This window comes from Phaseolus vulgaris, chromosome 8 (assembly GCF_051622355.1).
Source record: "Phaseolus vulgaris cultivar YP4 chromosome 8, ASM5162235v1, whole genome shotgun sequence".
Taxonomy (NCBI): domain Eukaryota; kingdom Viridiplantae; phylum Streptophyta; class Magnoliopsida; order Fabales; family Fabaceae; genus Phaseolus; species Phaseolus vulgaris.
The window spans coordinates 58,008,361-58,035,326 of NC_143505.1; the positions used below are offsets into that span (position 1 = coordinate 58,008,361).

General features: G+C 31.0%; 2 protein-coding genes and 1 long non-coding RNA gene across 5 annotated transcripts; 2 read left to right on the forward strand and 1 right to left on the reverse strand.

The window, feature by feature from the left end:
• Positions 1-1,010: 1,010 nt before the first annotated feature.
• On the reverse strand, positions 1,011-9,871 carry EMB2762 (CCAAT-binding factor). The gene is made up of 14 exons (XM_068629812.2): positions 9,195-9,871; positions 9,037-9,110; positions 8,673-8,734; positions 8,477-8,528; positions 8,040-8,140; positions 7,774-7,865; positions 7,472-7,573; positions 4,739-4,797; positions 4,479-4,653; positions 4,020-4,193; positions 2,806-2,962; positions 1,804-1,861; positions 1,578-1,683; positions 1,011-1,456 (listed from the first exon to the last, which is right to left on the reverse strand). Exons 1-14 carry the CDS (start codon positions 9,642-9,644, stop codon positions 1,298-1,300), a joined length of 1,821 nt encoding a protein of 606 aa, XP_068485913.2. The 5' UTR covers positions 9,645-9,871; the 3' UTR covers positions 1,011-1,297.
• A 9,806-nt stretch (positions 9,872-19,677) lies between these two features.
• LOC137826161 (HMG-Y-related protein A) lies at positions 19,678-20,857 on the forward strand. 2 transcript variants are annotated; one of them, XM_068632030.1, is made up of 3 exons: positions 19,678-19,731; positions 19,816-19,985; positions 20,198-20,857. In XM_068632030.1, the coding sequence occupies exons 2-3, from the start codon at positions 19,935-19,937 to the stop codon at positions 20,675-20,677; spliced, it is 531 nt and encodes a 176-aa protein (XP_068488131.1). In that variant the 5' UTR covers positions 19,678-19,731; positions 19,816-19,934; the 3' UTR covers positions 20,678-20,857. The 2 variants fall into 2 exon arrangements, with proteins under 2 accessions (XP_068488131.1, XP_068488130.1); XM_068632029.2 differs by lacking the exon at positions 19,678-19,731 and having other exon boundaries at positions 19,811-19,985.
• Positions 20,858-21,138: 281 nt separating this feature from the next.
• Positions 21,139-24,446, forward strand: LOC137826162 (uncharacterized). Of its 2 annotated transcripts, none has more exons than XR_016514773.1 (4): positions 21,139-21,206; positions 21,518-21,632; positions 22,028-22,086; positions 23,735-24,446. It is a non-coding gene; the product is annotated as an uncharacterized LOC137826162 (long non-coding RNA). The 2 variants fall into 2 exon arrangements; XR_011083418.2 differs by lacking the exon at positions 23,735-24,446 and adding an exon at positions 22,476-22,895.
• The last annotated feature ends 2,520 nt before the right edge of the window (positions 24,447-26,966 follow it).

Consider the following 26,966-nt stretch of genomic DNA (forward strand, 5'->3'; position numbering starts at 1 on the left):
ACAGGAATCGCATTATATGTGGGATGCATGATCGTGGAATTAATATTGTGAAGAGAGAAGCTATCAAGAAAATGTTGATATAATTCATCTATCACATCAACTGAACCAATTGTCATTTGGGTTGTTGCATCTTGAATAAGACAATGAACAACATTGAGTATGAGTTGGTAAGATGTAGAGGAGACAAACTTTGAAATAGAGATTAAATTGAAATTAAAAGAAAGAATGTAAACAACATTGTTAAGTTGAAAAAGAGATGAAAATTTAATAACCTTGAGTAAGTGGCAGTCACATGTTGTCCAGTGGGTAATTTAACAATTATAGGATTAATTTTATAAAAAGAATGAAACAAACTGAGAGAAGAAGAAACATGATCGACTGCTCCCGAATCAAGAATCGAAGTGTTCAGTTTGTGTTATGTGTAATGCATATAAGGTGATCTCTGTTACCTGACATATCCTTGGGGAGAAGAAGAAATGGAACTTATATGAGCAACATTTGATCCTGTGCCAATATTGGGTGGTTGTTGGATTAGAACTAATAAAGTTTGATATTACTAAGGAGAGAAGCAATTTTATTTGGTCTCATTGGTATTATTTTGTTGTTCAATTTCAAATTCCTTCCTGACACTGGTTATGACAACACTGGCACATGTAGATTTGAATTGCTAATGTCTGGGAGGAAATTCATGTTTCTATAACAAACATCTACTGTGTGACCATTCCTACCATATTGAGTGCATTGTTTCCTTTTCACATAGTTTTGCTTAGTGTTTTTGTCATGTACAACAGGAAAACCATGTTTCCAATAACATGCGGTCTTGGTATGTCCAAGTTTATTTAACATCAACTTTATTTAACATTTCATCCACATAAAAATAAAAGATGAGTGCAACAAAACTCTGCAAAAAGAACTCTCACAAAAACAGAAGTACAGAAAAAAAATGAAAGAGATAGAACAGCAAAAATTGTAGCACAACAGAAAAAGGCGTAACAGGTGTACTGGAATCGTAGCACAAAAATAATTAATGAGATATCAAAATCTTTGTTAAGAATGAGACGGGAATTATCTTAAGACTGTTTCATCTAACACTTCAATGTAATTTAAGCGTATGCCCCATTCACAAGCGAACCCGATGTTTTCCCCCTTCTCTCCCTTTTCTATGATATACCCCGAATAAACAAAAACAAAGCAAACGACTCACATTCCTTCGTAAACAAACATACATATTATAATGAAGTGGACAAAAATGAATCGCGAACTCTCTATGATGTCGTTTCACCGAACAACATTCATGTTAAGATAGATCTTTAGTACTTCTCTCATTATTGCCATTGGTCATTTCGGGGATTTCTTCACATTTGAAAGTCCAGCCAACAAAATCAGTCTCTGAAAACAAAGAGGAAGGACTTGCTTTGTAGAATGCTAAGGGAACCTGCTTTACTCTCCGCCTTATCTGCAATAATGCAAGGTTACACATACAAGACAATGAGCAATAGGTACATTCTCTTCTTCCTCTTCTCAAATAATATAAGCACGTCATGCGAAGCAAAGAAAAAATAGAGCAATAATATCACCTCTGCTCCAAGGATTGTTGCATATGAACCGGCACTAAAATCACCGACATTAACTTCACTTGTTTTGGCTCTCACTGTCAAATCATTCCCAAGAGACAAAGCAAACCTAAGAGCACACGCAAACATTTAAGGTTAGTATGTCAAGATCCAGATACGACAGTCGAAATAAAAGTGAGAAAAAGGAAAAGAACAACTATTAATAAAGTAACAAGTTCAAAACACTTGCCTTGAGACAGGAGGACAGTAGTGGTGAAGAATAGTGTCAATTTCCCAGAGAGAACTCCCTGCTCCAACAGATCTCATCAACCAAACAAATATAGAAAACCAGGAAATATCATGTAACTCTTACCAAGAAAGTAGTTGACTACTTGACTTCATTTTCTTAAATACTTATTAGAACTATGGGATCTAATGCAGAATATCATGTGGCCAGTACAATTGATCCACCCCGTGATGCCCAAAACTCAGACCTACGGCCGTCCAAATTTTTAAATTTAGACTAATAAAAGTAAGATATAAATGTAGAAATTTATAAAGGTCATGAAGTTTACTAACCAGAATTTTTCCTGGTCAACCAAATATAAAATTATGGCAATAGAATTTTTATAAGTACCACATCAGCCTCTGCTGACAATTCAAACTTGGCATACCTTTTAGTTGGGAGTGAAATGGAGGGAAGAGGGGAAAGGAGGGTTTTTTTTTAATTTTCTTGTTTGGTTCAATTTAAGGGAAGCAAGAGGAAGAGAGAAAAATATCTCTTCATCAATTATCGTTCTCCTCTAATATTGGGGGATTTGGAGTAAAGGAAATGAGATTTAAGCCATTTCAAATATTTTGTCCAATAACTCAATTAAAATTATTATTATTGTAATGATATAAAATTTAATTTTTAAAATCTCCCTCCACTCCTTGTGAACCAAACAAGATATATAACCAAAATCCCCCTTCCCCCTCCCCTCCTTTAATCAAACAATCCATAAAAGTTGTGTACACTCACGCTAATAGGAACCAGGCAGGGGGGACTATTTTGAAATCTGGATATATCAACCCAATGATGCAGAAAATTTAATCTGTGGTCCATAATGTCATGCTTAATTTGTTTTTGTGTGGTGTGTGTGATGTACAATACAATAAAATAATCACGCAGTTTTCCAGCTTTTGCAAGGTCTGATTTGAAGCGGAGAATAGACTGAAGTTAGATTGGAAAATAGATGACAAAGATACTTACTCATAGCAGCTGACTTCTTGGGATCAGTTTCAATACTGTTAAAATGGTCAATGCCTGGTTTCTGGCAGGGTATGGCACTAGTCTTGACATTATCCGAGTTGGCAGTTGATCCTTCATCTGTTCTATGGTCACTTTTCCCTTCGTCAACACCATCTTCCTGCTCATATATCAGAAATTATGAATCATACTACAATAGAAAGAAAGAAATATTTTTCGACACATTAACAGACATATCCTAACCATCTTACAAGAGGAAGATATTTTGAAATTTGACATGAAAAACACAACCTAAGAACAAACTTATAAAAAAAAAAGATGAAAGTAAGGTTCCTAAACTAACTAATTTCTTGACATGTACAATTCCACTTTGCAAATTCCATTCTAGATGGACACTAAGCAAAGCAGCTAGTGAATATTTTAAAGGTCCAGTCCCCTACGGAAACCCAGTGCCAAAATTATGACAGCTGGAGTGAAAGTAAATCCAAAGCATTTATACCGTCACACATTTCCTTCATTGATATATTGAAAGAGATCAGGCAGTACTACTTGTTATAAAGTCTCTTTTCGTTCCTAATCCTCTATATTTGTCTTATAATGTTCCATATAAGACCAACTCCAGATTCAATCACCTAGCCTTGCCCGACCATTCTTAACCAAGAATCCAGAGTCCTAGCTACCCGTAAAAGGAAAAAAAATTGAGCAAACAAAAAGACAGTGGCAATCATCTACTCTATATACAACCAATCTGGAAAATAAAGCTCATCAAAAAATTTCAAAGCTGGAGCAGTATGATCATGTGTTATAGGCCACAGCTAACATTTTTTCTCACATATCAGCGATTGCATGGTTAAGCAACAATCCAATCCACAAAGCCAACATATAAGACAACGGTTGAACAACCTCATTGAATGCAATAATAACTTAAAACAAACAGAAAAGTCAGTTCAGAACATGACATATAGTCTTTTACTGTCTTTCAAATGGAGTCGCGGCCATATAATGAGCCAACAGACTGTACTTTAAATGCTAAGAAACTATAAATTATGTTTTATTTTAATTTAGTGTTAAGAATCATCAAGTCTTAAATAAGTGTCTTCAGCTGTTCAATGACCAATTTGCTTTTAGAAAAATTGTCTCTAACACTGAGGATGCAATCAAGAAACCAAAAATTAAAGCATTAGGCAACAAATTCAAATGAAAGGAAACTTATTTACCCGGTGCACCAAACAGTTTACTGAAGGATGTCTCCGCAAAATATTGTGAATCAGAGCCGTAATAACTAATGCCCCTGAAGGAGGAACTGAAAGCAACAACCTACTCAGTTTCTTTGCAAAGGAAGCAGCCAGGTAAGCTGGAAGAAGAGGTGACTTGAGGCAAGAATCAAGAAGCTGCAGTAGGAAGTTGTATATTGTTAGCAAGCAGCTAGTGCATAGGATTTGCATGACAAAACCTTTCTAATCATTCACTTAATCTCTACAAATTTGGCTTGCCAACTGACTTAACTTCCATCATCCAGATTTGAAAGCTCAAAAAAATTATAGTTAAAATATAACATTTCATAGAACATTAATGTCCTTCATACACCTGAACAGAGCATTTTTTATTCAAAATTCTACTTTTCTCTATTTTTACCTGTCATAAATAAGTGAAAAAAATAATTAACAAAGATTTACCTGGAAAAACCTTGCTCGATGTTTTGCCATGAAGGTAGATGGAACTAAGAGGGCATATAGTTTTTCATAGAAATTTGGGTATTCCAAACCATACTGGGTCATTAGAACAAAAAGGCTGCTAAGAGCCATCACACTGACTACACCACCAACATCATATGATCTTGTTAAGAAATCACTGCACACAATAAAAAGTAACATGATACTAGATTCAACTTCTTGTTATAATAAATTGCTAACTTTGTAGAGCAATTGATACTTACCATAACATGATGGGATTAGAGAGATGAGGAATAACAGCCTGGTGAAGATTAACAAGAACCTGAAATAAATAAAAATAATATGCACATATTAATGATATAGAAAGGATTAGAGACAAAACAAGTCACAGAAGACAGTAGTGCTCTAGTACCATGTTAAGGAGGGAGAAATTAAAAAGGAATATAATGAATTTTGTATGTTGGGTACACACATAAGTATTCCTATTTATAATGCGGAAGAAATTCAATAATAATGAATAAAATCAATATATAAATATTTCCGTATCAAATCATGTCATATCTCCCTTTTAATGTGATCAAATCATATCTCTAACATAATCAACTCATATCTCTAACTCTCCTTCTCAAGCTGGAGCATATGCGTCATATGAGGAAAGTTTGTGCAAATGTTATTAACATTGGACCTCTTCAGAGACTTCGTAAACATGCCAACCAGTTGGTTGTCGAAGCTCACAAAGTAGAAAAATGACAACACTAATAGATATTTTCCAGACAAGACTTTCAAATCATGTTTTTAAAATAATCAATTCGTATCTCTGACAAATCTTATTGTGCACATAAGCAAGCAGGTACATGCGTAGACGGCATAAGAACATACACAGGTGCTCATGCAAGGTCCTGAAATATTTATGGACAATTAAAAATGGACTACACCTAATTATTCCTACAAACTAGCTCAAAGGAGCAGAATTACCTGAGTTCTATACAGAGTATCCTTGGGACATCATAACACAATCCTATCACGCTCAAGACTGAATATCTATAGTGTGAAATTTGTAAGATTGGACATTGTAGTTGAGCCAATATCATATCGAGATAGGCCTTAATACCATATTAGAAATGGACCGGTCCCAAGTCACTTTCAAAATCAAGCTCAAAAGAGGAGGATTACAAAAGTCTTAATAAGAGTATTTTAGTCACATTCTTAGTCAACGTGAGACATCTTAATACAACCACCTCATGCCCAAGACTAGACTTCTAACTTCAACGAAGTGAAATTTAGAAGACTAAACATTCAACACAAGTGACAAGATATGAAAACTAGATAGGCTATAATACCATATAAGAAAGGACAAGGCCTATCTCAAAAGCTAGATGAAAGGAGAGTCTTATAAGGAGTATTCTTACCATATTCCAAGCCAATTTGGGACATATTAACGTCAAATAATCAAAATTACACCCAAATAACAGTATTCTACTAAAATCAAGTTTATTCCTTCTACTATATGCTCCTTGTGCCCATCCCAAATACAAAGAAGTATTGAAGTAGTTTACCTTCAATAAACTTGAAGACCTGTGTTTTGAGTATTGGGATAACAAAGACAAGATATGATCAAGCCAATGCATGATTACAATTTAATTGAGTAGTTCATTTAACATTACCTAAAACATATAGTTGATTTAAGAATCTTATTGCAACTAAGGTGTTTGTGACCATAAGAAGAATGTTTAAGATCCGTAGATTAATAAAGGTTCAGAATGAAAAAAAAAAATGCACAAACTGAATTAATCTGTTCCCCTGCAGAAAACAGCAAAAAAATGTATGAATGAACTAATGACTAGGACATTGATAGAAAGTTGGTATCGTTACTAGAAAGACCATAATTTCCTCACAAATAACAAGTTTTCCTCTTTCTTAACCCTCCTTATTTATAGGCAACATGCGTCATTTATTTGATTAACTAACCTAAAATGTTGTAACTGCCCAACTAATGTGTATCTATCAGCCTTCTAGCTAGCAATGATTCAATATCATGATTACTGTAGTAAAATTGGAGGGTATTAGGAATAAGGAAACAGAGTACATATAGAAACCATCTTAACTCCAGAAAAACAACAAATATCCAGAACCACAGCTCTATTGGTTAAAGAAACTTACTGGCGAACCTATCAATAAAGTAAGGTCCCAGTATTTATATGGAAGGGAAACCCAAATTTTCGTTGTACCACACCATTGTATTTATGAATATTATGTTAATTGCTGTTAAAACTGTAATGTTACATGTAGGAACATAGGAGCCAACGACTTTAAACCCATTTTGGTTCTCATTGCAAGATTATCAGGTAAACATGCAAAATCAAGGGATCGGCAATTCTCAGTTTTAGATCCATTGACACAAAGATCCAGTTTTACAAACCAGCACAGAATGGTTTCTTTTATAAAACAAAGCATCATTTTGCCCTAATCATTCATCTCTGCATGTGAAACAGCATCCACATGCAGCTCTCCTCCTTTTCTAAATTGTCTCCCCGGAAAATTATTGGAGAATGGAACAGAAAATGTAAATTAGAATTCTCTCCCAGGAATTCCCCTTCAAAAAGGATCTCTCCTTTCACTAACACAAACTATCAAATTCGTGGAATGCCCCCATCAATCCAATTTCCCCTGTTTATAACCAAACTCTTTTAACGAGTCCAACTAAGAGTTTTCCTTTTTCAACTCACATTATAACAATGGAGACCATATGGACAGTGATGATGACTACTGTCATTATTTAAATGATTTAAGTGCAGGTTGTGATTTAAAGAAAGTTTTTCACACATTTCGTATCTCTACTAGGATCATACAATGCATGTCACAATCCCACCATTTGTGTTTCTTCCCCCCTTCTGCCCGTACATTGAATCGCACGACAGCCTTGAGATATCTTAAACACGGAATTTATACCATGTTTCAGCTATATTCCAATTTCAAAAGCATAACTATTAGATTACCTCTTTGTAAACATCAAGTGGAAGTGGCAATCTAAGAAATGCAATCCAAGCTTTTGTAAATTTTAACTTCATCTTCTTGGCAATTTTGGCGGCTGACAATACCTATAGGTGTAATATGAAAAAAGACAGTAAAAAAACTAGACAAAAATGACGAGAGGTTAAATGAGAAGGTTCTACAATATATAAAATCATTAAAATAAAGATAACAAGACCAATAGGAAATTGGAGGATACGTGATGCTCAATAATGAAAAAAAAAGGGGGAGTAAATAACTTAGCAAAGAGTATGGAATAATAACTGACATTTTTGTTAGGCTTCTTGGACTTCAGCAACTTATCATCAACACTCACATCTCCAGAAAGCTGCTTATGGTCACTTTCTGATGGCGGACTTTCTATGGACAAAAAACCCAAATTAAAAATACAGGTACACTTCTATAGTTCCTTAGTCTAGAAAGAAATAGCATTAACTACACAGTATTAAAGGAGGAGGGTGCAAGAAAGCATAGAATATTATGATACATAGCCTTTTAAAAAACCAAATGTCTAACAAGTAAATGAGAACTCACCTGAGCTGCTCCACATTTCCAAATCAGATGTATTATTTGAGCCTTGAAGAGGGGGAACGTGCGATATAGTATAATACATATTGTGGATGAAACACTCCATGCTGAAAATAGTACGTTTTCAACTTATCATCAGAACAAGTATTTAAAGTAAATTATTCATCTCCTAGTTTCATAACTTGGACCTGTATTGTCTGGCAGAATTCAGATAATTACAACTTTCAACTTGAACCATACAGCATTGAGTTGCAAAATTAAATACATTGCCTATAGGCTATAGCATGTTGTAAGCATGGTTTATGAACAAAGAAAAAGGAAATAATTAATTTACACTAATAATAGGCTACCAAAAACAATGATCTACAAACATATATTGACAAAGGAAGGAAATAGAAAACCATAGAAGTAGCTTCAAAGCAATGGTCATAGATCTTACTAACTTTGAGCTCAATTGACTTTCATTGGGGCCATCTGCACTTGCAATTTTATCATCTGACAAGGATAAGCAAACAAATTATCCAATGGACTAATATTCAAAATGGTGAGAAATTGAAAATATAATACACAAGTCTCCTGTTTGCAATTTCACATATTAAAATCTGGACGACTAAGACAAAAGACAGGCTAGAAAAGCACCTGAGGCATCTTTGCCTTCCAAAGTAGTAGCCAGCTTTTTTAGACTTATATATGTAAAATAGCTGCACCAAGTAACTTGATACATCAGCAAACAAACGAAACTCCATGGCCAACATGAGTTATTCACTAAACACTCCCGCAGATAAAAATAAACAGGAATATCGTGTCGGTGAATCAAGGACTAACAAATTCATCCCCATAACACAAGCTACATAAATTAGCCTTCCGTAACAGGGGCTAAGAGTGAAACAATATATTCCATAAATAATAATAATAATAATAATAATAGCAAAGAGCCATGCTAAAAAAATTGAAATGAACGAATAGTTAGTACAGAAAAACAAGGTCAACATAACAACCATACCGAACATCAATATACTTGAAATACTTTGACTCCAGTAGATCCACAAAAAACGTAGCGGGACTAGTGGAGCGAACCTGATAGCACAAACCCAAAACCAACAAAATCAGATCGAAATAACAACAACAACAACAGTTATCAACAAAATTGGCATAACGTACAATGCTAAGGAGAAGTTTGTGGTACAAAGCAGAGTGGAAGGCGCCGCCATTGGCCACCTTCACGAACTCCATGAGCGTGTCCAGCACGAGTTCCTTGAGCGTCTCGTCGGACTGTGGCGAGGCAAGAATGTCGAGGAGGGACTTGAGGAACTCATCGAATTTGGAACGGAGCCAGGTGAGGTAGATGAACTCGGACTGGTCAGCGGCGGAGGGAGCGGCGGCGGAGGAGGAGGAAGGGAGCTTGGGTAGAAGAGGGAGGAAGAAGGAGTGGAGAGAAAGGAGGGATTCGAGGACGTGGTGCGGAGGAGAAGAAGGGGAAAGGAATGTGAGGAGAAGAGGGAGGTTGTTGATGTGCGAGGCAGAGGAGAGAAGCTGGTTCCCTAGGGTTTTCAGCTCTGCGACGCCGTATCGTCCTTTCTTCTTCTTCCTTGGAGGATCCACGCACGCCATGGTTCGGCACAGAAGAGGAACCGCAGCAGCACAAGGTTTAGTAGAATTGAGGGTTTGGGTTTTAGACAGAGGGAGTTAATTAGTTTAATTGAATTTGCGTTTTACTTTTGCTCTGTGCTAACTGTCCCACGCTGCTTTGGGTCAATAGGTTTTGCTCTCGGTCGATACCAGGTCCACTTCAACGTAATAGGTCTATGAACAAGTAAATCTAAAAAAAATAATCAATCAATGAATATAAAAATATATAGACTTAAATAAGATTCACTTCCTAATTTTTTTCTGAAATTAGATATATAATAAGATATTTTTAAATTTCAGAAAAATAATATATTAAACATACAAAATAAAATTAGATAAATATATTGAAACATAGTACTTAAGTGTGTGTATATATATATATATATATATTTTGTTTGTTAATAAAAAGAAGTTTTCACACGTATCGACTTTAGAATAATTTTAAAGAAAATAATTTATCTTTTAACTATGTTTTTAAACTAAACTAATATTTTAATAATATTTGAAGTATTATAACAAATTACAGTTTTTTAATGCATTCATTAATCAATTAGTTTATATGTAAAATATGCCGAAATATATGAGAAAAAATTGGGTGGTAAAATTGATATATACAAATAAAGATGATATAACAAACAAGTTGTTACGCATTAATATTATAATATATTTTTTAAGTGTAAAAGAAAATAATTTACCTTTTGACTGTTTTTTTGACAAGGAAATAATATTAAATTATTGAAATCGATTAATTTATATGTAAAATGTGCCGAAATATATGACAAAAATTTGGGTGGTAAAATCGATATATACAAATAAAGATGATAAAAAAAACAAGTCCTTAGGCATTAATATTAATTTACCTTTTTTTTATTAATATTAGTCCTTAGGCATTGATATACTTTTTAAAATGTAAAAGAAAATAATTTACCTTTTAACTACTTTTTGACATGGAAATAATATTTAAATTATTAAAAACAAATTATATATTCTTATTATACTTTGTTACTTATTAACTTGTTTGTAGAATGCACCGAGATGTGAAAAACACTTGGATGATAAAATAGACAAAAATGATAATAATTAAATAATAAAATGTGTAATAAATATTTTATTTTAAACTTAACTAGTATTTTGAAAATAAGTTACTGTGTTCTATTGTAACTCAAATTGATATTTCAATTACTTGTTAATACTCCATATCAATGAAGTAATAAAAAAATAGTATTTTAATTTATTGTTAAAATAATTTTGTTATAATTTTATTTATTTTATTTCTTATCTCCAACCATTTTAGGTTGTTGCTATAATAATTTTAGTAAATATATTTATTTTTTATGATTTTAATTCATTCTTTATTAATGTTAAAAAATAACTCAGACATTTATATAAAATCTTATTAATGTTTACATTAAGGTGAAATTATACTTTTTCAACTTCTTATTATATAATTAATATATATATATATATATTATTTTATCTTTTATAACATTATACATTTATCGACTCGTTTATTTTAAAAAGTTGACTATTTTAAAATAAGAAACACTTAAAGAATAATAAAATATAATATTAATTAAAACTGAACATATCCTTAATTTTTATTCGTACAAAGTAATTGTCAGTATATGTGTGTTAAAATATAAAAAAAAAATATTATCAATTTATTTTCATTATATCCATATAGATGTATATTATATTTATCATTTATCTTAATAATAATAAACTGTGTATATGATTTTCTAAGGAATAAAACCACACAAAATAAAAGTCTTAGAAGTGTATCAGAACTATCATTTTGTACAAGTGTGATAACATATTCTGATGGGAGAAGTGCATCTTTGACTTATATTTCTTTTTCTTCTTTTAAGGAATGAGATATTTCTGGGTGGAGGACACAATTTTGAAGACTTGTAAATTGATATAACAATGATAAAATTCCACAAGTGAAATATATCTTTTATTCTCATCTTATACTTCAATAAAAGACAAAGAAAAACAATTTATAAAATTCCATAAGTGGAATATCTCTCTTATTCTCATGCTACTTCAACAAAAGATAAAGAAAAACAATTTAATAGATTTCAAAAATATTTTTAAAAGATTGTAAATTAATAATTTTTTTAAGACCTTAGAACAAATACTCACACCAGCATAATTTAAGAATGAGTTGTTATTCAAGAAAATGAGACTCATAAAGGAAAAAATTATTGAGTTGAAGGTCGATTGTAGTGTTATCATTCAAAAGTCTTTGCCTATAAAATCTTATCATGTAGACAGTTTTATTATCCAATGACCATAAGTGTTTTTCCTATGAGAAAGACTTTATTAGATTTGGAGGTTGGCATCAACTTAATGTCTTTTGTTATGATGAGGAGGGTATGTGACTTAGAGGTTAGACATGCCATGGTGACATTACAATGGGTTGAAAAATAAATTAAGTATCATCATGGTGTTGTTGAAGGTGTCTTTGTCAAGGTGAAGAAATTTATGTTCCTTATGGACATTGTTCTGATGGATACAAAAGAGGATATGCAAGATTCCTTAATACTTGACAGACATTTCATAAAAATTGCTAAAGTTATAATTGGTGTTGATGAAGAGAAGCTCAGAGTGAGATCTCAAGATCATGAGGTGATTTTTAATGCTTTTGAGGTTTTACTACATCCCAATGACAAAAAAGATTGTTCAATGTTAGATGCATCAAATGAAACCTTTTTTAAGCTCTCCACGTTGTAGATAGAAGAGGAAGTCAAGGTTCACCCTGACATGGTTATAATGAAAAATAAACTCAAACTTTACAACCAATTATGTTATAGCTCCAAGATTAAACTCCTCCCTAGAATATTAAAGTTGAAATGGAAGTTTGAGTTGTCAAGGAAATCAAAGTTGATGGTACTATATAAATTGAAAGTTCATATTACAAAAGAACCAAAATTGTCATAAGTAAAAGGTCAAAACCATATTTGGGTGGTGAAGTAGAAAAAACCACTCATCCATCATGATTAAAACATGTGTCAAGTTGGTGATGTTAAACAAACACTTTTTGGGAGGCAACCTGTATCTAAATTGTTCTTATTTAATTTTAGTGTGTTACAATTAAGTGTTATTTTTTATGCTTGTTTATAACATGATAATATACTTTTTTTTTTAATTGTGTTTGTCATAGTTATTTTGTTCTCGATGTTTGTGCATAAGTTGTATAGTGCAAGGATTGCAAGGTTGAGAGAGTGAAGTAATTTTTCGATTCTATAGACTTTGAATGTATATGAAATAGTAAAAATAAAGGTTAATTGGGCTAAAAAAAGCATATAATCAAACTTAAGCACCTCAGTCATTTTAAAAAAACTGTCTCTAGAAGACTCAAACAATGTGTGAACAACCCAATGCCCAACCTAATTCTCAAATTTTGGCCATTGGAAGCTTCACGCTCAACCTATGTAACACCATGTCAAACACAATTTCACTTTGTATTCTCTAGGAGTACAATGCCCAACCCTAACTATCTTGAGCTCAATAACAACACCAATGATGATCGCTTCAAGTTATAGAATATTTTGTGCTCAACGCGATCTCTTAAGGGTTTAATGTCACGTCAATTCGATTCAAAAGTTGAATTGGAGAGTTCGTAGTACGATATCCAATGGTATACGTGGCGTCAAACATTGATGCCCACATGGGTTGAACATGACATTTTTCTTTTTGGGCTCGTTAGGTAATTTTTTACACGGCGTCCAACACCATTTTTAAACAGGAAATGAAAGGAAAGCAAACATCTCTTCTCTCCCTTCTAAACCCTAACTTATCTTCTCCCTAAAATAGTCAATTTCTCAAATTATCAAATCCATAAACTTGGCTCCGTGAGACAATCACTCTTTCATTCGCTTAAGAACCTTTTTCACTCTCCACACCTCCATTTCGCTCGAGTAAACTTTCTTTATTTTTTATTCTCCTTTATTTGTGTTTGTGATGTTTTTTTGGTTGTGTTTCATGCAATGATGTTATGCCCTTTTTTGGCCTGACTGTCTTATTATTTAGTTGTTTTATTTTCTTATGCCTTTTGTTTTCTTTTTGGATTTAATTATGACCTCAAAATGTGATTTCTCATGCACAAATATAACATGTGGTGTCTAACAATTTTGTTTTATATTTATTAGCGCCTAAGGAGATGAGTGTAGTTGATGCATTAGAATTTTATTAATAGTGTTTCTCTTAATTTTCTATAATATCTTTATCTATATTTCTCTTTGTCGTTATTGCATACTTTCTCTCTTTCTTTTAATTGATTAAATTTGTTCTTACATACATTTTTTTTTCTTCATCACACACACATATATATATATATATAGGTAATTTTATTTTATTTTTATTTAATTTAAATGTTTTATAATTATTGAAATGGGGATTTTTAATCTCTAGTTTATCTTCATCTTATTGTTTTTTTTAAATAATAATATTTTTTTTTAGTTGATGCTATAATATTTTAGAAAAATAAAAAAATATAAACTATCCATAAATAATTTATTTTAATTGAAAAATATTGTATTGTGAATTTTGAGGTGTTACGTTTCCTCCTAACTTACAAAAATTTCGTAAATTTTATTATTGAATTTTTTATTGAATAAAACATATAAAGATATTTTTCTTTAATTTTTTCTGTTAAGGTAACATCTCCAATGACTTTCCAAATGACTTTCACAAGTGGAAATTTTCTATCTTTTAAATGTTTAATCTTCATGTTCAAAATATGTACAAACATTGCTTTAAGTGTAAGATTATCATTTAATTGTGTTGTATAAGATATTATTATATAAGAAGAGTCAAAAATGTATTTTTTTAATTAAGACACATAAAACACGTTGTGAATACTAGAAAGAAAAGGAGGTAAAGAAACTTGATAAACTGTTGGATCATTTTTTACGATAATTTGATAAGGACTAATGAATTAGATAGTGAATTTCTTCCATCTACCAATATCACTTATTGGTGTGGCTTTCAAGAGCACATGATCACCTTTTTGGAATTCAAGGGGTTGTTTTTTCTTATCAGCATAACTTTTCTATCTAATTTGAGTTTCTTTCAAATTTGTCCTAATCATCTTGATTTTCTACGTAGTTTGTTGAACCATGTCAAGACCTAATATTAAATCTTCTCTAACCTCAAATGCTATAATGAAAATTGTTGTTGTAAGTGAATTCAATCAACAATGGATGTCAATTCCAACTACAAGAGTCCTTTTACACAAGATTTCAACAAATCTTCCAAGGATTAGATGATCCTTTATGAGTATCCATTTGTTTCGGGATGACAAATTGAGCCAATATGAAGCTTAGTCCATAGGCCTCGATGTAAACTCTCCATAATTTAGAAATAAACTTATGGTCATTGTCAGATACTATACTGGATGGAACTCCGTGCAACCTTACAATATCTTTTATGTACAATTAAGTAAATTTCTCCAATGAATATCTAATGTTGATAGGTAAGAAGTGAGTTGATTTTATTAGGCTATCTAAGATAACCTACATGGAATCAAATTTTTTAATTGTTCGTGGTAAGCCAATTACAAAATCCATCATTGTGGTATCCCATTTCCACTCAAGTATATTTAAGGATTTTAACATTCTTGCTAGCTTTTAAGGTTTTATTTTAATTTTTTGGCAAATTAAATTGTTGTTATATATTGTGTTACTTCCTTTTTTCATTTTGGGCCACCAAAACATTTTCTTGAAATTTTGAAACATTTTTGTTACACCTAGATATTGTTACTCTCTATATCATGAAATACACACATTAAATATCAAAAACCTCTTTCCCATTTTTACCTAATTTTCTCCATTATTTTGTCCTATCAACCTCTTTTTTTTCTTTTGAATAAATTCAATCACTTACTTAGGCCACATGTATTTGTTTGTGTAGGTCACTATTACACGAGTTTAACCATGTTCTCTTTACCTCAACTTTCTCTTAATTTTTTTTAGTCTCTTTACCTCAATTTTGTTTTTCACTCACTCTTGTATACTTTATCTCCTTAGCTCACTCTGACAAATTTTTCCTTTTTATACACTCCTTCCCTTTATTACATATATTACACATTTTTCTTTTTCATTTATTTTAAATGTTTTGTAACGATAGAAAAAAAAGATTTTTAATCACTAGCTTATTTATTCTTGTACAAGTATACAAGCTCATTTTATCACTTATTTTTTTTAGTTGGTGTTATAATATTTCAAAAAAATAATAAAAAAAAGTATATAATTTAATGCATTATATTTAAAAAACATTGTATTATACATTTTGAGATGTTACATTAGACGCATACGACAAAGTTGAGGTTGAAACAATTGATGATGCAGTTGAAGAAGCAGATGACCACACCATGACATTTAGGACATGTTTGTTTTGAAAGAATGCTACTTATTTGAATCCATAGTTTTGCATAAAAGAGAAGGAGATGATATACTAGTGAACATTAAATATTATCTCCCCTTCTTAAAATTAAGAGAGGCTCATGGAAAGTCAACTTACCATTGTGGTTTTTTTCAATTTTGCCTTTTTTTTTTTATGTGGACACAGTGTTTATTTTCATAGGACCATGCATGATTTCATATTCTCTTTGATGCATTTTCACACTTTTTTTACATTTTTTATTAATAAAAATTATACTTCATTACAAATATTAGTTATTACATAAATTTAACTAACACAAATATTTTAATAAAATGAAATAATAATAATAATTAATAAAAGTAATGATAAAATAATTTTTTAATAAAAAATATGTAGTTATTTATAATAAACAAATCATATAATAATTATTATTATAAATATAATAATATTATTTACATTTAATACAAAATTATTTTCTAATTATAATTTAATTTATATATATATATATATATATATATCCATAAATTTACATGTAATTTTTTTTAAGTAACTCATATTTTTTTTTTTGAAATTAATTATTCAACTATATCATAAATAATTTATATAATTTCAATTCACTCAAATTTAAACAAAAAAAACCTAATATTTTATTATTTTAATATTTTATTATTTTATTATTTTTTTTTAAAGACAACTATAAATTTGTAATCTTACATTTGACACCTTTAAAAAAATCAAAATACCATCACAGTCCCAATCCAAACTTTATTTACATTTTTCTTTCAAATTTTCCCACATTCACTCTCTCAAATCCTCACACTTCCACTCGTCAATCCAAATACAACCTTAAAATTTGATGGAAATTCACACTATTGAATGCCTTTTTTATTTTGAGAAGATAATCACATTTTGCATTTCTATTTTTTAGTTTAAAATTGTGTGAGTTGGTTAGCTTGATAAATATGATGATATCATTGATTTAATGATTTATGCTTTGTTTGGATTGGGGAGTGGAGAGTTGAGCGTGTGGAGGAGTGAAAATGTGAAGTTTTGAGAATAAAGTGTAAAGAAAGTTGATGGTGTTTACATTGGAGTATGTTAAAGTGAAAATATGAAAAAAATTTATTTAAATATGTGAGTGATGTGATAGTCATAAGAATATTCTGATTTATTTTGAATTATGTAAATTATAAGATTACAAATTTACCTTTGTATATAAAAAAATAAAATAAATGATAATTAATTTTGTACACATTTTAGTTAATTAAAATAATTTAAAATTTCAATCATAAATAAAAGAATAAAATAATGTAGAATTAAAATAAATAAATAAATAAATAACTAAATTTAAAATTTAAATACAATTATATTATTTTTCATTTTATTAATTTAAATTAATTTTGTTACTTAAATTAATGTATTTAGATAATTTTAATATTATTTATGATTCTTTAAATTATATATATTAATTTTGTAGTATAATTAATTTCTCTTATAAATAAATATATATATATATATATAATATTTTGATTTTATTATAATTGTATTTATATTTTTTATAATTTTAGTTATATTTTTTTATGTTTTATTATATCTGCTGTGAATAATTTTAAAAAATATATAAATGTGGAATGTGATTAATTTATAGTAATTCTTTGAGAAGCTTTCAGCCCCCTCTCACTTACTTCTTTGTTGTCCCACCATCTTCCATTTGCAGATTCAAAGAGGCCATGAGTTCTGCAAGTAATTGATGATAATCTTTTCTGCTGGTTTGTGATTGAAATTTTATCATGAGTCTATTTAGTAAAGTCAATAAACTAGCTACTAACTTATAATCTAGTTTGACATCCCTAAAATAATTTATTTTAACATGTTTTAACTTATACATTAAAAGCTATTTAACTACCTTTTAACTTATTTTATTCTTTTATACTAGTATCCGTTATATTTTAATACATTTCTTTATTATTCTTAATTTCCTTTTACCTATTATTTGCATTATAAATTGAAGTGATTGATATTTGCTTATATGGTACTAGTTGAAAATTACACATAACGAAAATTCTAAAAGAAAAAGTCTGTAATAGTAGTTTAAATTAAGCACTAAAAGTTTAAAATTTATAGAAAAATCAAATTATAATTACATAATAATTTATATTTTTCTATAAAATAAAAGTTTTATTTATATAATAGGAGTTGTGCAATTACGTCATTTATATCAATTGGTTAATCACTTAGTTTACTAAATATTTTTAATTCAATATTAACTACTAACTTGTTTTTTTGTCATTAGCTTTTGAGCTACTAACTAGCTCAATTGGTAATTAACTTATTAGTTTTTGTTTTGTTTGAGTTAGTTTTATCAAATTATACATTTTAGCAACATGCCAACATTCTTTTTCATCCTCTTTGAAATCATGGCATTAGAAAGATCATTTCGTCTCACTTATTAAGATTTTCCTTTTATAAAAGAGTTTTGTATCTTTGCTCTTTCTCGGACAAAAATCCTTAATAACATTTTAACACAACAACAAAACCTAATTAATAATATTTTTGTCCTTTTTCAACATAAATGATTATATACTTGTTAAGAGTTGAAGTAAGTTACTATCCTTAATCACTTGATGTACTAATTAAAAAAAATTTGCGATGAAACTATCATTTTAAATTAAATAATAACTTAGATGTGATAATGGAATATAATGATATTATTTTAGTAGATTTAATGTTTGATCATTGAAATCCTTTATAAAAATGGATAAGAAGTTAAACAATTTAACCATAATTTCTCTTAATCCTTAACTAAATTATTTGTTCTTATTCGTCTAATATGATTTAGAATGTTTAGAAATTAAGACTAAAAAATAATTTATATACATATTCCACCTTTCAAAAAATTAATTTATATACATATTTCACCTTAAAAAAAACACGTATTTTAAAAATATAATTGATGAAATTATTGAGTTCCCAAATACACAATATCTTATATACAATAATTAATTATGATAGTATTATTTTAATATTTTTGATGTTGATATATCCAACATAATTGAAGTTGATTTATTTTAATTTATTGGAAAAAAGGGATTGCAACTTTATAAATATATATATATATATATATATATAAATGTTTTAAACTCAATTCAAACATATATTACAATTTTTTTTATGGAATTTTATTGATTGTTAGCTATATTGAAGGGGTTTGATTTCTCATAGTATGATTATATAATGTTTATTGAAGAATAATTTTTTACGTTAAAAAATATCGAATTTGCAAGAACTTCAATTTTTACTGAAGAAACTGATGAAAATTAAAGTGTATGTTTTTTTTTTTTAATAAAAATGGAAAATATTAAATTAAAATAATTAAGATTGTAAACACACACAAAAATTGTCGTAGACTTTAAATTTTAAACTATCCAAAAATTTAAATATAAAAATGAAAAAGAGTTAAAAATAGGGATAATCTCCCTTAGAAAACCTCTTCCGAAAGAAGAAGGAAGCAAAAGACAACAGGTACCTTCAAATATTTCTACGAACTAGCACATTCCTGCCACGTCATCGATCCGAGTGACTTTCCGAATAATATATCTTCAGCCGTCAGATAACAGTCTTTTACGTTATTCCTAGCCGTCCATTTCCTCGAAAAGATGAACAAAGGATAGTTGTAAAAGAGGCATGAAATTTTTTCCTTTATCTTTTTAATTAAATTTCTTTCCAATTTTTAATTTATTTATCTTCCTTTAAATTCAATCCTCAGATCTTTGCTGGAGTCATCCGTATCATACTCTTCACTTTCCTTAAAGTTTGCAGATTTTTGGTGGGGTTGGTTAAGGGTACTGTGCAAGCTTTTCAACATCTTCACAACCTGAAACATCAATGGCCACTGAGGAGGTTAGCAAACCTCAGTCACTTCCTCCATACCCCGAGGTAATTTACTTCCAAAATTCAGATTCCAATTTTGAGTTTTTTTCGAACAAATTTACTAGCAAAGCTGCTAGATTTCTCACTGATCTATACATTTTTTGGGAAAGAAATTAAGATTTTTGAGGAACATAAGGAATCAGTAAAAGGGTTTTGAGATAGAGAGTTGGATTTTGATGAGAGTTGTGTTTTATTGACTTTGGGTGGTGTTGATGCAGCTGATACTGAAAGCACTAGAAGCTCTGAACGAACCAGGTGGATCCAGCAAATCAGCAATATCAAAGTACATAGAATCGACCTATGGTGAGTTGCCGGACTCAACTGTTTTGGATAATCATCTGAACAAGATGAAAGACAGTGGAGAGCTTGTGTTCAGCAAGAACAACTTCATGAAGCCTGACCCAAGTGCTCCACCAAAGAGGGGCCGTGGAAGGCCACCAAAGCCAAAGGCCCCTGTCTCACCAGGCACCGTGGTCTCCCCTCCAAGGCCAAGGGGTCGTCCCCCAAAGGACCCTAATGCCCCTCCAAAGTCCCCAAAGCCTAAAGCCACCCCTGGAAGTGGCAGGCCAAGAGGCAGACCAAAGAAGATTCCTCGATCTCCGACAGCGGCGTATCCGGCCGCCGTATCGAGCGGAAGGCCGAGGGGTAGGCCTCCTAAGGTGAAGCCTCAGTTGACAGAAGTGAGTGTTGAGTCATAGAATTGTTTCTTTATTTGGGTGCCGAATGTAGTGTTCCTACTCTTTAAAGTGGTGGGTGTGATGTTAGACTCTGTGTTGATGTAATTTGGTTGTAAAATTATGTAGTAGTAGCTGACTTACTACGAGAATTTCTTGTTTGTTTTCCTCTATCTATCAAAAGAGAACAGTAACTTGGGCTAACTGTTGTCTTGTGTTGTCATGTTCTAACTTGTAATCCCACGATGCGGAAGGAAGGCAGAAAAAAAAGGTTATTAATTTGGACATTAATGTCGTTAGTTATCCTAAACTGAGTCCCCATCCGTTAGGACACTCCCTGACGTGATATGACATGGCAATTTTTATTTTTTTTTAATGAATTGTGGGGCTCACAATTAACTTCAAATTTTGGAGGTTGCGTTTCAATTTTCGTAATTTTTATTTTTTTTCTACTCGTGATTATCATTGTTCTTGCCATTTTTGGTCATGTTCTCGTGACTTTCATTAGCGTCGGGTGTCTTGTTCTTGGTGATGGTGTCACTTGATGGTGGAGGTTTGTTTTCTTCTGTTTTATGGTTTCTCGGGCATTGTTGTGGCAATATGGTAGTGACATTAAGTGTGTGGGGGGGGGGGGTGTTTAAGTATTTTTTGATAGATTGGGTGGGGTTTGGGGGGGTGTTTAAGTATTTTTTGATAGATTGGGTGGGGTTTATCTTCGAAGAAAGGTAAGATTTTTGGGTTAGGGTTTTGGTGGTTTGTGTTTGATTTTTTTTTTTTAAGAATGATAATAGGTAATGAAATGAAAATTCACATTTTATGGTCATATATACTTATTCACTCTTATTTTTTGTTGATTTTTAAAAGAAAAAGGACAGAGATACTGATTTGATGAAGATTTGGAATGACGCCAAAAGGAGAGAAGAAGTGGAAGATAAAACAATGTCCACGTAGAAGAGGAAGTGCAAAGAAACCTCTTCTGGTATTCACATTCTCATGATTTATTTCTACCATGCTATCTCTTGTATTTAGGATTAGGCTTGTATGATTATGGTTTTTCTTGCTTACCCTCTTCAGGTTTTGTGATTTTCAATTGATTTTTTTTGAATCTTTGTGCAATATGTGCATGCTACATTTTGGTTGTGATGATAATATTTGCAGAGGAATAAATTCTTTTGGGACTTTGTATTAGAAGTAATGAAATATATAAAGTCACAAGGGAAATGTGAAGTTTCATAGGATTGATTATATGCATCCTTAAAAATTGAAATTCCCTACATAATTGAACAACAGAACAAGTATTGGATATTTAGAATAGAATGTTTCATTTACTTCGTTGTGTTTATTTATTTTTGTTTCTTTTCTTGATTCTTTCAGTTGTGGAAATTAAGGATGGGGCTGTCTCAGTAGCTTCTGCGTTGTTGGTCACTATGAAGGTAATTCTTTTGCAGTTTAGATTTCTGGTTGGCGATTTGACTCTTTTAGTTATCCATGAATGACTTTCATTAATGCATTTACTTTTAATGCCTCACATTTTCTGATATTTTTCGTGGTCAGTTTTATATTTATTTCAAATTTCAGAGTCCTATGCATGTATTATGATTTCATCAAAAGAAAGAAACTTGGAGTCATTATTCATATGGGCAAACATTAGACTTGAAAACAAATTATATATTATATATCTAATCTTTCAAAGCCTGTTTATGCAAATCAATATGTGATTTTTTTAAGAAAATGAAAAGCATTAGTTAGAGTTTTTGTTTTGCTTGCTTGATATTTTGTACTAGTCTCTTAGTGCTTTTCTTTTGTTGTGGTCGTTGCTTAGTAACGAAAGCTGTTGAAGAAGCATATAATGGGGTAGATTGTAAAGACGGAGGCCCGTAGTTATAGTTAGGTTAACTATCCCTCTCCTTGTGACTTTTATTTAAAAAAAAAAAAAACCAAAGAGGAGCTTGGGAGCGTTTTGAGTGGAGATGGTAGTGGTGTAGTAATTTGTTGTGGTGGTGGAGGCCACAATATTGCTACTAGGTGCAGTGGAGTTGCCTTTTCATGTGATGGTTGTAGCTGCAAATGGTTCAAAGCTGTTACTTGATGTTAGGATTCAGAGAGTGACCTGCGGATGCAAATATTCGAAAGTATGTAGTGTATATTTGGAATTTTCGCAATTGATGTTTGAAAAGTATTCTTGTGTTCAAATAAGATTGTGTGTTCAAATAAGATTGTGGATACTCATATTTAGAAAGCACATCTCAGTTATGAATTTGTATATTCAGAATTGTCTTATTTATAGTGTAAACATAGATATTCAGAAGATTAAGGATAAAATAGACATGTACAGATAATAATTGATCTGAAACCAGAAGAATTAGCCTATACTAGTTGCCACAACAACATGATTGTGAGAAGCACATACCTATATGCATATGTTACAAGGCTATGCACGCTTTAGGGTACTAATGTCCGTTTAAATTTTAGTAAGTAGACTATGTCTTACGTGAAAATGTTGTTACATTGTGAAGAATTTAAATGTATATTTGAAAATGCAATTAGATTTAATACCTCACTTTTAGAACAACATATTTATGATTAGACAATTTGTTGGTTGACGTGGCTCTATTTAGGTTTTGGATAGGGTGGTTAAGGCTTTAACTTCCAAACAACTGAAATGTGATCGAGTTATTCTCAAAACAATTGAAATGTGATTTAGTTACTATGCGCGCCTTGTTTTTTTTTTTTTTTATACTTTATATGTAAGAAACATTATGGAATGAATAATAAACAAAAACTAACAAATGCAATGTTTTAATTTCACAAGCATTTAAGAACCTTAACAAAATAGAACTTTTAGACTACCATAATGGTGTTGGAAGAAGAGCGATGGAAGAAAGGACTTTCTACGGTGAAAAAAAAAAAATTATAAAATTCAATCCATAATTATTTAAATTCATATTAGTTTTAATCAATTTTAATGGATTTATCTCAAATCCAATCCATTAAATTGGATGCATATTAGAAATAGATTGAATACATTTTTTGATTATTCAAATTGTATTTTGGGTTTGATTTTGACTTCGCCGGATCCAGGTTGAGCCAAGATAATGTCAAGCTGAGCGGACCTGGACCGATGTCGAACTGAGCAGTCTCGGATCCATGTCGAGCCGAGCGGGCCTGGGTCGATGTCGAGCCAAGCAATCCCGAGTCGATGTCAACTGAATCGGCCCAGGCAGATGTCGATCCGAGCAAGTCTGGGTTGATGTTGAGTTGTCTAGGCTCGTGTCAATGTCGAGTTGAGCGGGCCAATGTCGATATTGAGTCGAGCAGGCCCGAGCCTATATCGATTCGAGCGGGCGATATCGAGTCGAGCAGGCCTGAGCCAATGTCGAGCCAAGGGGTCCTGAGTCAATGTCGAGCAGGCCTGGGCCAATGTCGAGCCAAGCGAGTACGGGCCGATGTCGAGCTGAGTGGGCCCAAGCCGATGTCGAGTTGAGTGGGCCCGGGCTGATGTCAAGCTGAACAGGTCGAGCCTATGTCAAGCCGAGCCGGCTTGGGCCTACGTCAAGCTGAGCCGGCCTAGGTCGATGTCGAGTCGTCCGAGTCCTGATCGATGTCGAGCCAAGCGAACCTGAATCAATGTCGAGTCAAGCGAACCCAAGCCAATATCGAGCCGAATTGGTCCGCATTCAGGTTGAGTGGCTTAGGTCTAATTCGAGCCAAGTTAGTTTGTTTCCATATCAAAGGGATATAATGTAATTGACAAAGTAGATTTAATCTAATTAACAAAATGAGTTTTAATCTAGATTTAATTCACTTAAAATGAATTTTAAAAAAATTCATATAAATTTGATCTAATTAAAATATATATGAATTTTAAATTCAATTCATTTATTTAGATTGGATTTTGAAAATTCATGACCACCTCTACTTTCGTAGAGTCATTAGTTGTAATTAGGATTTTTATTATTTTTATTTATTTATTTATGTCTTTATGTATTTTTGTAATAATATTATGTTAAGTTTAATGAAAATGGTAATACATTGCGATCCTTAGCAAAATACCAATGTTCTAGCTCTTTCTCTCTCTTGATTTTCAAAAACGTTTTAAAAAAATTTCAAAATATAATTTATTAAATGGAAAGACGAAAATACCCTTCATTACACCTTCTATCCATTCCACGTTAAGTTGTCAAAAGTGAGAATTATTAATAATGGGGTGTCAAATAAAAGTTTTCGTTTTAAATTACATTTAAAATAAGGAAATGGGACAACTTACCATGTCCCTAGAGATACGAAAAGGAGTAACTTATTGTTTAATGGAGGAAGTGGATCATTATTAATATATTGCTCTTCACATTATTATTATTATGTTGGTCATTAAAACTTTGCAAAAATGAGATGACGTATTCTTATTTCTTTCTCTTATTAACCACATTAGAAACATCACAAACACACGTAATTGTGCAAGTGCATATTACATCTATCAACTAATCGTAAAGTATTTGGAACTCAGTGAAATAATTCGTCACTATAAGGTCTTCTTAGTTCGTGACAAATATTCTGTGTTTCAGACATGAAATTCTCATCAAGTGACCTTGTCAAAATCGTGGTTTCAAATCTTTCTAAATATCTGTAGCACTGTGCATCCACAAAATATTTTGTCCTTTCTTTGATTTATTCACCGAAAAATTTAATTTTATCTTCAATGTGAGTGCTGTTTTCATAGAATGACTCCAAATGTTGTAATTTCTACCATCAAGCAGTGCCAAAACAAAAACGAGTGAAATCGAATGAAGATGATATAAACTACTTTCATTGTCACGAAAAAAAATGAAGAGAAAACATTTGATGAAAATTGGTTAAGAAATAAAGAATAAAAAACAACATGGACACAACATAGCTCTAAAAAATAGCTTTATACCCTATCTAAATTAGGAATAGAAACATGATAAACAAGAATTTGAGATGACAGAAATAGTTTTCACAACAAAATATTTAAAACTAAGTTTAAAATTTCGCCAAATGAAATATATATATATATATATATATATATTGTTGAAAAGAATAAATTGATTTGTTATTGTTGAAATATTACTACACGAATACAAAAGAGTTTTGGATACTCTGAACCAAATATGAGTTATGACAATCTCTCTCTTCTTCACTTTTTCTTAAACAGTAATAACAAAGGCAAAATAATATCTTTCTATTATACTTCTACAACTTTATTCAATTTTTAAAAAAATTAGGGTTTATAAGTTGAGTCTGCAGTGGAACTTTCTCAAATAAGATTTAAAACCTTTTACAGTGTGTTACGGAATTTCAATTTTTGTGGTTTTAGTTAAATCAAACTAATAATTTAATACAATTCGAAAATGCTTTTTGTCATAAAAGTAAGTATTTATGTGATGTGTAATTCAATGTTTAAATCTAGACATATTTGGGACCAAAATACTTAGATGGTTGAAAAGCACACGTTTTGACCAAAAAAGAACAATTTGAGGAAGATTGTAAGAACAAATAAATTGATAAAGAAAATAAACATTTAACAAAAAATAAGGATGGGAAGAAAATAAATTGATAAAAATATAATTTTGCTATAAACAAAATGGATAGATAATTATTTTGGCGGAAAGATTGTAGGAAAATTGATAGTGTAGAAATGTAAGAAAAAATAATGTGTAAATAAAAATTTATTTGCCTTTGTTAAATAGTAGGATAGTGAAAGAATGAGAAACACTTTGTTGGGGAGAGTAAGGTGTATTTTGTTTCACTCTAAATTGAATAGAGAGTTATTAAGCTAAATTCTCAGCTATAATATGTTTCTTAGTGAATCTTGTTCGTTTACAACTAATAGTTTAAGATTTTGTTTGAAGTAAGAACTATTTTACTGTGAGGGTGTTTGGATGTTTAGTCCTTTATCACCTAGACAATGGTAAAAAAAACATCAAGCACTAAAATTCTGCTTCCTACACAAACATCTATTTAGAGAAAAAAAAGCTTTGACTAAACCAATTACTTAATTTAACATTTAAGCAAAACGTTCACACAATGACTTAAACAAATAGAAATTGCTACTTGGAGCAGAAGAAATTGGCCTTAAAGTGAATGGCGTGCGATTTACACAAAAAAACCAAACTAATAAGGGTTTCCAAAACTTTTGAGTCAATCTACAAACAACAATTATAGATATATTTATAAATTCATAAACAATTGTACGAGGTAAAATAAAGTTGTCAAATGAAGTTCTCTTCCGACAGCCAAGTGCATAAAAACATAGTACAATCACGCAACGTTGGTGTGCTTCGGAAACGAAAACTAT

Excerpts from the sequence above, each read along its gene's own strand:
- EMB2762 (XM_068629812.2), bottom strand. The coding sequence starts at position 9,644 with ATGGCGTGCGTGGATCCTCCAAGGAAGAAGAAGAAAGGACGATACGGC. Across the intron at positions 9,111-9,194 it reads ACAAACTTCTCCTTAGCATT|GTTCGCTCCACTAGTCCCGC; the intron begins GTACGTTATGCC and ends TTGTGCTATCAG. Across the intron at positions 1,862-2,805 it reads CAAGAAGTCAGCTGCTATGA|GGAGTTCTCTCTGGGAAATT; the intron begins GTAAGTATCTTT and ends CTGTTGGAGCAG.
- LOC137826161 (XM_068632030.1), top strand. The coding sequence starts at position 19,935 with ATGGCCACTGAGGAGGTTAGCAAACCTCAGTCACTTCCTCCATACCCC. Across the intron at positions 19,986-20,197 it reads CACTTCCTCCATACCCCGAG|CTGATACTGAAAGCACTAGA; the intron begins GTAATTTACTTC and ends GTGTTGATGCAG.